At 37.4% G+C, this 13,084-nt stretch overlaps 1 protein-coding gene across 1 annotated transcript; it reads left to right on the top strand.

The window, feature by feature from the left end:
* Positions 1–393: 393 nt before the first annotated feature.
* On the top strand, positions 394–5,795 carry LOC109239868 (endo-1,4-beta-xylanase A-like). The gene is made up of 8 exons (XM_019406460.1): positions 394–933; positions 1,012–1,074; positions 1,720–2,087; positions 2,170–2,329; positions 2,444–2,796; positions 3,352–3,529; positions 3,780–4,313; positions 4,510–5,795. Exons 1-8 carry the CDS (start codon positions 859–861, stop codon positions 5,623–5,625), a joined length of 2,847 nt encoding a protein of 948 aa, XP_019262005.1. The 5' UTR covers positions 394–858; the 3' UTR covers positions 5,626–5,795.
* Positions 5,796–13,084: the final 7,289 nt, after the last annotated feature.

Here is a 13,084-nt window from a genome sequence, read left to right as displayed (position 1 = left end):
AAAATGGAAAGGATCTTCAATATTCTCGGACATCTGAATAATTGGGTTTTGCCAAGATTGTGTATGTAGCCAAACATGGTAAATACTAAGTCGCACTAGGTATTCATACCAAATTATATTAATACATCATGGAATATAGCTTGAAGTTCATGTGGAAGACATACGTTATGCATTTATTGATTTAGTGCAAACACTTGGTGCGAGTAATTTTTTTCAAACAAACATTAGGTATAAGCAAAGCCAATAAGCGGTTGAGAATCTGCTTAATCAATAAGTTTAAGTGATCAATATTTAGTGAAAGCCTGAGTTTACCAAACAAATCATTGGGCTTGTAAATAAAGCCCCAAGAACTAAAAGGAAAGGAATCAGAAAATATTTGCCTTAACTTAACCTATATAGCAATCTTCCATTTAAATTCAAGCATACATATATACTATAGATAGGATCTAGTGGAACTTTGCCCCAAGACAAAGAAAACTTGCTAACAAAGCATCCACCAATTGAAAAATAGAACATCTCCTTTCCCACCCCTGTTCAAACTATTACTATATGGAGTAATTAATTTCTTTTATCATACTCATCTAACATAAATCTTGAATTTTATTTGAACCCACCCCACCAAAATTTATAGGAAACAATAAAAAAAGGAGGAGTAATATTTATTTGGGAATTAGCAGTAGGAGGATTATTTTAGAATGTATGGATTAAGTAGACAGGAAATAGAGCTAAAGACCAAAAGAGCAAACAGTTATTATGTGAGAGAGTGAATGAAAATGGTGTTAAAATCGGTTGGTGTCCCGCGCTTTTCTGAAGACTTGGCTTGCAAAATTTCTCAACAGAGGAGAGGAGTTGTATATAATGAAGAGGTTATTGTCTTGCAGCTTTGCTCGTCGACTCTTCAAACCTCGTACACAATACACCATACATTCCCAGGTACTCTGTCTTCTTGTTTGTCGAATGTATCCTTACAAAAATTGGGCAACTCATTTGACATTTTGAGTTTAACTTTAGGAATCAAAGGAGAGCATGGAGAAGTCACCAATGACCACTTCTAACAACAACTTTGATTCTCAGGTAAGGATGGGGTTTTGCATTTTTCCCAATTGGGGAATGTGGGTTCATTTTAGAAAGCCGAATATGGATTTTTTTTCAATTCTTATACTGATTTCACTAGTTAATAATTCTTGAATATGTAAAAATTTGCTGAATTCGAGGGGTTGAGGAAGTGTTTATGGTATTTAAGACGGACCTACTGTAGGCAATTGCCATAAGCTAAATATGATAAATTTTCTGCAAATTTAGAGATAACCAACAACATTCAGTATCTCTACAAGCTAAAACTGTAGGTATGTTAGTTGTTAGTATAAGGAAACACAGGCATTGTGCGTGTTTGTGTTGGAGAAAAAATGGGCTTACCCTGTGCATGAAATAAAACTAGTGTGTAAGTATGGGGAGAATGTGTATATCTTAATCATACTATTACAAGAAAATTTAGTAAAATCCTCCATACATAGTATCTTGTATAGTTTTATTTGACCTAGGAGCATATTTCTTTTTGCTTCTGACATATTTACCATGACCCTTGAGAAATTTATCTTGAGATGAAGTCCGTACCTTCAGAAGCAACTGAGGCTATTATACTATACCTGATGTTAATTAGTGTAGCTGCCGTTAATATTTCTACAAGCTCATCAATCATACATATTTGATTCCCGACAGAGTTCAAACGAAAATGGGAAAGAGATTGGGAGCGCTGCTGCTACTAACATTGTCCTTAACCATGAATTCTCTGATGGGCTTAACTCGTGGCAGCCCAATTGTTGTGATGCTTTTGTGGTTCCAGCAAGTTCTGGATACCATAAAGGATTAACAACAGAGGAAGGCTGTTGTTATGCTGTTGTTACGAATCGTAAGGAATGTTGGCAAGGCTTAGAGCAAGACATTACGAGTGGAGTATCAGCAGGTTCGACTTATACAGTTTCTGCTTGTGTTGGAGCCTCTGGTACTTTTCAGGGTTCTGTTGATGTCCTCGCCACACTAAAACTAGTGTATCAGAATTCAGAAACAAACTATCTATTCATTGCAAAGTAAGATTCTGTGTCTAGCTTGTCTTTGTTACGTTTCATTGTTTAGGAAGCAATACTCATGGTAGCATTTTACTCCATCCAGAAAATCTGCTTCGAAGGAGTGTTGGGAAATATTGGAAGGTTCGTTTTCTCTGTCAACTATGCCTGATCAAGTTATATTTTATCTCGAGGGACCTCGGGCAGGAGCTGACCTGCTCATAAAGTCCGTAATGATCACATGTCCTAGTTCTACTGCTTGTGATGTAAGTCCAATGCTTTGTCCATATTTCCTTCTTTTTTCTATTTTCTCTAGAGATTACTCGAGTTTATTCAAACTTTATTGAATTACTGAAAGGATTTTCTCCTTATTTTGATAGAGTTCTGGCACAGCATCTGTTTCTACCGATGATGATAACATTATAGTAAACCCTCAATTTGATGATGGCCTCAATAGTTGGTCTGGAAGAGGTTGCAAGGTGGTTTCACATGACTCTATGGCAGATGGGAAAATCACTCCAATGTCTGGAAAATACTTTGCCTCTGCAACGGAACGCACACAGACCTGGAATGGAATTCAGCAAGATATAACTGGAAGAGTGAAGCGAAAGCTTGCTTATGAGGTAACTGCTGTTGTCCGGATCTATGGTAACAACGTCACTAGTGCAGATCTTCGCGGTACATTATATGTTAAAGCAGCTGATAACCGCGAACGGTATATTGGCATAGCCAGGTGGGTGAATCAAGTTCCCCCTTATATAATGTGTATATAATAATACTTGTGGTACATAATGTCTTATCATTACTTTCCTTCTACCCTTATAGCATCTTCTATATTTTTATCGTCGTTTTCTCTGATCTTGGAAGCCTTCCAAACTAGACATAAAAAAAAAAGTTACTGTTATATTTCTTTATGAACTTCCATAACATTTCATGCATTGTTGGGTTGTGTCAACATAATCGACTTTGTTCTGTTGAAGGAATTTCTGATTTTGACTGGTTCTTCTGCTCCATATCTATGTGGATCATCTGTGTAATAGTCACAAGCATGTGTAATGTTGTAACTTCAATTTCTAGAGTTTGATAACTATTCAATTATAAAACAGATTGATAATATCTTTTGACATTGAATTTTGCAGTCCACTTAGTTCGTTTCAAAACAAAGACGATTAATTGTGGTTTTTTAGTTTATCCCTTTCTTCTTATCCCTGTTTTACTTTCCATTTTCTATTTACTACGTGTACTAAAGTTTCATATGAAGTGTTTTAACAAAGCTACCAATATGTAGTGTCCAAGCCACAGATAAAGACTGGGTGAAGTTGCAAGGGAAGTTTCTTATAAATGACTCGCCATCTCAAGTTGTTGTCTTTCTAGAAGGTCCACCTCCTGGAACAGATATCCTCCTTAATAATTGTGTCATAAAGCATGCATCTAAAGCTCCTCCTCCTTCTCCACCAGTAATTGAGGTTAGTTGAATTACTTTAAATCTGAAAGCTGCTGTTTTCTTCCTTTTTCAATTTACCTTGAGCTTGGTGATAGGATATTATAGATGAACTTGAAGCCCAATAGTTTCTGAGAACATGTTAGGTTATGCCACTTAAGCTAGCTAACTGCCAACTGAACTGTTTGATCTGTTAAATACTTTCATGTTTCTCCGACCATTACCTCTCGGCACGACATTTGACGATGTTCTATTTCATTCTTCATCTCTTTTAGGATGCTGCTTTTGGTGTTAATATAATCACAAATACTAGTTTGAATGATGGCACAAATGGCTGGTTCCCTCTTGGAAACTGTACAATGAGTGTTCAAACAGGCTCACCACATATAATGCCTCCAATGGCTAGAGATTCCCTTGGTGCTCATGAGCCTTTAAGTGGCCGCTACATTCTGGTTACAAATCGTACTCAAAACTGGATGGGTCCTGCTCAGATGATCACAGATAAAGTAAAACTCTATTTGACATATCAAGTATCTGCATGGGTTAAAATTGGACAAGCATCGGGACCTCAGAGCGTAAATGTTGCCCTTGGAGTAGACAGCCAATGGGTAAACGGGGGACAAGTTGAGATCAGTGATGATAGATGGCATGAAATTGGAGGGTCTTTTAGAATTGAGAAGCAAGCAGCTAAGGTTATGGTTTATATTCAGGGTCCTGCTGCTGGTGTAAACCTAATGGTTGCTGGCCTTCAAATTTTTCCAGTTGACAGACGTGCACGGTTTAGACACTTGAAGAGGCAAACTGCAAAGGTAAGACCTAATTCTTTGTTCATGGTATTTTCATTTATTGTGTTTAAGTAATGATCATCAGTTGTTTTTAGGCGTTTCATCAGTGAAGTCGTGAAGTTGTCCCTGTTTAGTGTTAGAGCACTGCCTTTGAGTACAAATATGCAGTTTATTAAATGTTTATAATAAAGACTCTCTTTCTTGCCCATATTCTAAGCAGATACACAAGCGAGACGTCATGTTGAAGTTCTCAGGATCAGATTCAGGCAGTTTGCATGGCACATTTATTAGAGTTAGACAACTGCAAAACAGCTTCCCCTTTGGATCAGCCATAAGCAGAACAAACATGGACAATGAAGACTTCAATGCCTTCTTTGTCAAGAATTTTAATTGGGCGGTGTTTGGAAATGAGCTGAAATGGTACTGGACAGAAGCACAGCAAGGGAATTTCAACTACAAAGATGCTGATGAGCTCCTGGACTTCTGCACAAAAAACAACATTCAAGTTCGAGGTCACTGTATCTTTTGGGAGGTGGTGGGCACTGTTCAGGCATGGGTGCAATCCTTGAACAAAAATGACTTGATGACGGCTGTTCAAAACCGTCTGACTGGACTGCTGACGCGGTACAAGGGAAAGTTCGAGCATTATGATGTGAATAATGAGATGATGCATGGTTCTTTCTACCAAGACAGATTGGGTAAGGAAATCAGGGTAAACATGTTTAAAACTGCACATCAATTAGACCCTTCCCCCATCCTATTTGTAAATGACTACCATGTTGAGGATGGCAGTGACACCCGATCTTCCCCTGAAAAGTATATTGAGCATATTCTTGATCTCCAAGAGCACGGTGCACCTGTTGGAGGAATAGGAATTCAGGGACATATTGACAGTCCTGTTGGACCCATTGTATGTTCTGCTCTAGACAAACTTGGTATTCTTGGACTTCCAATCTGGTTCACTGAAGTTGATGTGTCGTCTGACAATGAATATGTTAGAGCTGATGATCTAGAAGTTATGCTTCGGGAAGCTTATGCCCACCCTGCTGTAGAAGGTATAATGCTGTGGGGATTCTGGGAGTTGTTCATGAGTCGACCAAATGCACATTTAGTGAATGCAGAAGGTGACATCAATGAAGCTGGAAAAAGGTACCTTGCTCTTAAGCACGAATGGTTATCCCATTCTCATGGTCATATTGATGAACAAGGGCAATTTAGCTTTAGCGGATTCCATGGCTCCTATGAAGTTGAAGTCATTACTGTTTCGAAGAAAATCTCCAAGAAATTTGTGGTTGACAAGGGTGATGGCGCTCTGCTGATCTCTATTGATTTATAGTCAAGTTTTAACTCAATTTATCACCTTACTTTATGATTGTTTGTTGTGCAAAAGTTGTGCTCATGCCTTCCACTATCCATCCTGTGCATGAGTCTTTTACAAATTGCGTCATTTGTTTATCTTATTGTATATTTTCAAGTGAATAAATAAAGAAAGATTTCATGTGATTATTGTTGGGCTTAAGCTTGGGTAGCTTAAAATAAAAGGTGAATGGGGAATGGAGGGAAAAATGAAATATTTGAATCCCCCTCCTTGGCAAAGGGACATTGTCCCATATTGGAGGAAGAAAAAGACTTTTGATGGATATATATACAGTTGCTCTTCTTCTAGCTCTTAAAGAGTGAAGAAGAAGGTAAGTATCGTGCCGTCGTCGTCGTCGCTCGGCTTCGGATTTGGATATGGTCATTGATTGATTAATCTTTTTGGAAAAATTTCTTTAATTATTTAATAAAATATTAATTAAATTAGCCAAATATCCAATCTGAACTGGATCCGTGCGCGACGCGATTCACTTTCTTCTCAGAATTTTATTTAAATTTCCCTCCCGTTTTAAAGTGACTGTTCTGAAGAGTTGTGAACTTTTAGAAACAGTACTTCCATTGGCTATAAATTCGTTTGATTCCTCAGATTTTTCCTTACGAAATTTTCTGATCTTCTTCTCTTCTTCTACACAAAATTTTCCAGAGTGTTTTATAGCTTTCGAGTGGTTTGTTGTTTCACTGGCGTTTTTGGTAGCAACACTCCGGTGTCTTAAATCGTTCTATTCTGGGAGGATAATATTCCTGCACCTCGGGTACTTGAGGGGAATAATTTCCTTAAGGACACACTGTGTATTCAGTGGGCTCGATTTATTCCGAAATAGTTTTTTCAGAAATTATTTCGACATTCTGTTGCTGCTAACTTTCTGTTTCTGTTTTTTCTGTTTCAGAAAGTTTACTGTTTCGTTATTCATTATAGTAATACAGATTGAATAACAATTACTACATAACTACAATGAATTAGTTCATCAATATTACCCTTATTTCACGAGTCTGTAACCAGGTTGAGAGACCGTTTCTTAGGAGTTTTTAATTGAAAATGCAGGCATCTCATCTTAGGAATGTAAATAGCAACCTTACAATCTGAACAAGTCCTCCACCCTGACCTTTGCTTGCTTAAAGTCATTCCTGAAAATGAACAAAACAGATAATCTCAGTCATTGTATTTAATCAATCATAATAACCATATGCTGCAAGCAATGGGAATTGGTATGAAAATCAGTAAGACGCTAGCAAGCCATTTATGGCAAAAGACTGAGTAATTAATAGCCTGTTTGCCCAAGCTTCTAAAATCGAACTTATTTTGAAAAGTGCTTTTCTCAATAGTAGTTTTCAAAAAAGTGTTTTTGGTGAGAAACAGTTTGTGTTTGGTTAATTAATTTGAAAAACACTTTTGAGCAGTAATTAGTGTTTGGCCAAGCTTTTGAAAACTGCTTCTAAGTGTATTTTTCTCAAAAGTGCTTCTTAGAAAAGTACTTTTGAGGAGAAACTACTTTTTTCTGCTTCTCAAAAATTGCTTCTGCTTCTTCTCAAAAGTAATTTTTTTCCTTCTAAAAGCTTAAAGCACTTTTGGCCCAAAAAAACACTTTTGGCCCAAAAAAAAATTGACCAAAAAGGAGACTGATCCCAGGCCATTGATTGGCCAATTTCATGTGTCTATAAAGCTGCTTGTACCACCCTTTGTCCATTTATTTTTATTGTTAGGTCGCACCACAAGTGCTCTGCTTTTCTGGTAGTGCCAATGCCAAACAGAAGAATCCAGCTAATGCAATACCGAAAAATGGGGCTCAGTACATGAGTTGTTCGTAATATATTTACACCAAGAAAATGATCATTGAAAATAATATAAGGATCACTCTAACAGTATACTCAACTTGTGAATCCCGATAGATAAAGGATCCATCTATAGAGTTCGAGTCAAAGCTAATGTGTTCAAATGAACCCGTAATTAGTACTCTACATATGTCATTCATTCATTTTTTCCCCCCAGCAGTTTGCTATTTAGGCTGGAAATTTTCCAAACACTTGGACCGCATATATAAGATAATGGATAACGTACTAGAAATGCTAGTTTAATGATTGAAGTTCATACCAAAAAATAACTAAAGTATTAAGAAATTAAGCTCAAAGTAACAATATGAAAAAATAAAATAGACAAGAGATATAGAGGGGAAAGAGAGGAGAGGTCTTATCTCTTCCATGCATTCAAGTGTGTACAATGTGATGCCTAAAACCTCTATTTATAGGATGAATTTAGGTAATATAAAGGGATATTATGAACATGATATTAACTATTGAGATCATGGGGAAAGATCAATGGAGAAGGTTATGGAGGTGTGGGAGTTACAACCGTAATGGTAAGAAGTACTGGGAGGTTAATGGAGAAAAGTCGTGAGAGTAACTTCTTTAGGAGTTATAGACATCCGCTATATGATGTATAATATTTCATAACATAAAGAAAATGATTTAAGTTTCCGTTTTACTTGTTGAAATCTGGGATCACAGAGAAGAAATGGAAAAGATTCATTAATAAAGGGGTCGTTTGGTTTAGAGACAAGTTACGTAGGATTGTAAAGTAGGTGTTAGTAGTGCAGGGATTGTAATGTGAGGATTAATAATTGATGAATTGTAATATATAAATTAATAATGCAGGAGTTGTAAGGATTAAAATATGTATTTTGTTTACCTTTTAAAAATTGGTTTATACGTGATTGTTAATATTGTCATTCTATTGTTTAGTCTATGTATTACTAATTTCCATATTCTTATTCCCCTTTCTGTCCCTGCATAAAATTTTACATAAACACTTGCATAACTTATGCAATTAGTACTATTATTTAAGAGGGTAACAAAAAAAAGACAACCAAACAATGTATTGTGTAACGTTGAATTTATGCAAGAGTAAAGAGGTAACTAAACATTATAATTTGGGATTTTATACCGGTACTAAAACGCCTCACCGATGCAACCAAACGAGTACTCTTAACAATTCTGGACACTGAATAGTTGGGGTTCGCTAAGATTGTGTGTTTGCCAAACACGGGTCCACGCAAAGCCAAATCAGGCGAAATTTACCAAAAGAAACACAAATATTTTGGAAAAATTTCACATAAGAATAACCGGGTTCCTTACTTTTCAATTTTATAGCCCACCCATTTCAATTTACAACCAACTAACCCAAAAATAATAGGTTAAGATTCAACATCCAACTCCAATATGTTCTCGAAATTACTATTTAACTTTTAAAAAGATTTCTCAAGCTTTTAAATTAATTTTCGAATCAGTAATTGTGTCTCAAATATTAGTTCAACAAATCAAATCCATTTTGGTGGTCAAAATTAGATTTTTAACAAGGTTAAATGTGTGGGTTTAAATTTCGAATTTAATTTTGTGAGAAATTTGGAGTGGGTGTTATTTGGACTTGTTAGAAATAGTATAAGGAGGTTGTATGTAAAATTTGAAGTCATTTAATGGAGATTTGGACTGGTTTTGAACAAGAATTGCAACTGAAAATCGTGGAAGAATTTCGTCTACAGGGGCTTGTATAAAGGTGTATAAAAGTGTATAATAGTGTATAAGATGTGTTTATACACTCATATACATTATTATACAAGATTATACATAATTATATAAAAAATTGACTTCGTCTTCTTCCTTGCGTCTTTTCTGAAATTTAACTCAAATCTTGCTCAAATCTACTTCAAATTTAAATTTTGAACTCCTTTTGATATTTTCAATCAATTGGAATAACATCCAATCCAAACAACTGACAAACTCAAAAAATCCTATTTTCGAAAGCAAAGCTTTGAATGGCCTTCAACGGTGGACTTCTACTCTTCAATTTTCTTGCATTGCAACCAGATGACACATGGGGAGAAGCAAAAAATACACGGCCTCTTGAAGCATATGTAGAAGATGTGAGAAGAAGAGAGAGTGAAAGCAATGGTTGTGAGAATACAGATTTAACTCCATAGCTTTTAGAAGCAATGGTTGTAAGAACATAACTTTTGATTTTGCAAGTGCTTTCAAAATATGTACAATATGGGCTAGGTCGGGTAAAACATAAAAACATGAGTCATTTTTGTTATGGTGTGAAGTCACGTGTATTTTCTTGTAATTTTTTCAAACATTTAACGTGGTTCGGTCAATTGACCTACGTCCTCGAGCGGAGATGAGCAATCCACTATATAAAAGAGAGTACAAAATTTCGAGAGAACAACCTCACAAAGAAGCAAACACAAGTGACAACACTAACACTTGTCCAGAAAAGTTCTCCCCCTAAACAAGACTCTCAAACCCCTTATGGCTATATTGTAGATGATCCTGAATGAGAAGAAAGTTTCACGACCCCAAATCACTAGTGCCGTGATGGCGCCTATAGTGATACTAGGCAAGCCGACAACTCACACAAACCAACATCTTAAATTCAAATATACTGAAATAGTAAAAAAAATCTCATAAAAGCTGGATGGAAATGCCACAACTCAATATAGAATTTCCCTCCGGGTGTCACAGAGTACATAAGCATCTATACAATAATACGGTCTGACAACTGAAACACTGCCTAGGAAAGTAAAACAATATAAACAAAACTAAAAGATAAAGGAGGAGAGTCAAGATCTGTGGAAGCCAAGGCAGCTACCTCGAAAATCCCTGACTGAAGAAGCTCCAGAAATTAGCAACCGCCATGTTCTAAAATACCTGGATCTGCACACAAAGTCGTGAGTACAACCAACTCAATAAGTAACAAGTCTAAGCTTTGAGCTGACAGCAGTGACGAGCTCGATCAATACAGCCCATATACAGAATTAAGCTGCACGAAAATGACAAAAAATATGATAATAATATATCAAAGAAAACTCATAATCTGCAGGTACCGATACATGAAGGTAGACATATTTCCAGGTTTAACAGTTAAGCTCAACACAGATAAAATATGCCAAGTCTGAATGATATGAGGAATATGACATCCTATATCTACATGCCAATATGCATATCGTATGTGATGTAACACAATGAAAGCCTCGCGTACTCATGCTCTTAGATTACTCAACCTGACTGTCTCAATTCTACCCCACGCTCAATCATTTAGTACTATATGATACCCACTGCAGCGTGCAGCCCGATCCCATCATGAATCAATAAAAACTACACTCACTATGGGTGTGCAGAATTTGGAGGCGCGAATCCTGCCCAAGCGCTAATAAAACCTGCTGCGGACAGCTCGATCCCATCGTGGATCAATAATACCTGCTGCGGTATGCATCCCGATCCCATCATGAATTAATAGTACCCGCCGCAGTGTGCATCCCATTCCCATCAATATCACTTACAAATAGGCCATCGGCCTCACTCAGTCATCAATCTCTCCAGTCTCTCGGGCTCACAACACTCATGCCAAGCAGCCCAAATCAATGATACATCATGTGACAATGTACGATAACAGAGAATAAGATATAATATACAATGATGAATATGACTGAGCACATAATTGCAGTTAAGAAAATAACTCAAAAGTAAAGAACGACCACTGTGGGTCCCAATAGCACCAGCATATAGCCTAAACATGATTTCTAACATAAATCACAGCTCAAGTGCTCTAATACATAGAGTACAGTAATAATATTCAAATAAGATAACTATACAGTTCCACATAATCGACTGAACCACAATTACTACGGTGCACGCCCGCACGCCGGTCACCTAGCATGCGCGTCACCTCAACACCGATCACATAGCATGTAATTTCAGGGATTCATACCCTCATAACTAAGTTTAGAAATGTTACTTACCTCAAACCGTGTGAATCTCTACTCCATAAGCCCTTGCCTCGCGAATCAGCCTCTGACACCGCAAATCTAGCCACAAACAATTCGATACAATCAACTCAAGCTATTGGAATCAATTTTATATGAAAATGCTAAGTTCTTAATTAAAAGTCAAAAAGTCAACACAAAAAGTCAACCTCGGACCCACTCGGAATCCAATAAAATTTATAAAATCCGAACACTCAATCAACCATGAGTCCAACCATACAAAATTTCTCAAATCTGACATCAAAATGCTGCTCAAATTCCCAAAATTTGGCCTAAGAAGTTTCTTCATTTTCCCCCAAATTTTAAACCCAAAACACTAATTAAACGATGAAAACAATGATATATTCATGTGAAATAACCAAAACCGAGTTAGAATAACTTACCCCAATCGCTCCCTTGAAAATCTCTCCAAGAATCGCCTCAATCCGAGCTCCCAAAATCTAATTGTGAAATTTTACTCTAACCCTTGTTTTTGAAAATTTAAGTTGGTCCAGATGCCTTTCTTCGCGATCGCGGGAAATGCTTCGCGATCACGAAGCACAAATTCACAGGCTATCCAAATTACACTACGTGAATGCGATATCCCACGCACGAACGCGATACATAATTCTACAGACCTACGTGATTGCGGCCATATTCACGTGATCTCGAAGAACAACCTCGTGTGAACCCAACTGGCTTACTTCCTTGTACGCGAACACGGCTCACTGCATGCGTTTGCGAAGCACAGGATTCTCAACCTACGCGATCGCGTCCATCACTATGCGAACGCGGAGAGGGAAAATTCAAAAGCCCTCAAAGACCCTTCGTGATCACGGACCTATCCACGCAATCGCATAGAAGGAAACCAAAACACACAACACCAACAGGCTTCGACAATCTTCAACGTCCCATTTCACTCTGTTAACCATCCGTAACCATCGAGGCCCCCGGGTACTTAATCCAGCATACCAACAAGTCCTAAAACATCATACGAACTCGCTCGAAGCGTCAAATCACATCAAACAATACTAAAACCACGACTCGCGCATCGATTCAAGCCTAATGAACTTACCAATTTCTAACTTCTGCATTCGATGTCGAAACCTCTCAAATCAATTCCGATTGAGCTCAAATTTTGCACACAAGTCATAAATGACACAACGGACCTACTCCAACTTCTGGAACCAAAATCTGAGCTCAGCAACCACAAAGTCAACTCTCAGTCAAACCTCTCAGCTCTCCAAACTTCCATTTTTCCACTTTTGCCGATTCAAGCCAAAATCAATTACGGACCTCTAAATTACTATCCAGACACTCTCCTAAGACAAAATTCACCCTACGGAGCTATCAGAACTATTAAAGCTCCATTCTGGAGTCGTTTACGCACAAGTCAATATTCGGTCAACTCTTTCAACTTAAGCTTCCAACCTCGGGACTAAGTGTCCCAACTCATTCCGAAACATCCCCGGAATCAAACCAACTACCTCGGAAAGTCACATATCAAAAAATGAGCATAGAATAGGGAGTAACTAGGGGTACGGGGCTACAACACCCAAATGACCGATCGGGTCGTTACATCCTCCCCCTCTTAAACAAACGTTCGTCCTCGAATGGGTCTAGAAA

The sequence above is a fragment of the Nicotiana attenuata genome, unplaced genomic scaffold (genome assembly GCF_001879085.1).
Source record: "Nicotiana attenuata strain UT unplaced genomic scaffold, NIATTr2, whole genome shotgun sequence".
In the NCBI taxonomy this organism is placed as follows: Eukaryota; Viridiplantae; Streptophyta; class Magnoliopsida; order Solanales; family Solanaceae; genus Nicotiana; species Nicotiana attenuata.
Note: the sequence above shows the minus strand (reverse complement) of the source record. Positions and strands in the feature narration are given on the sequence as shown.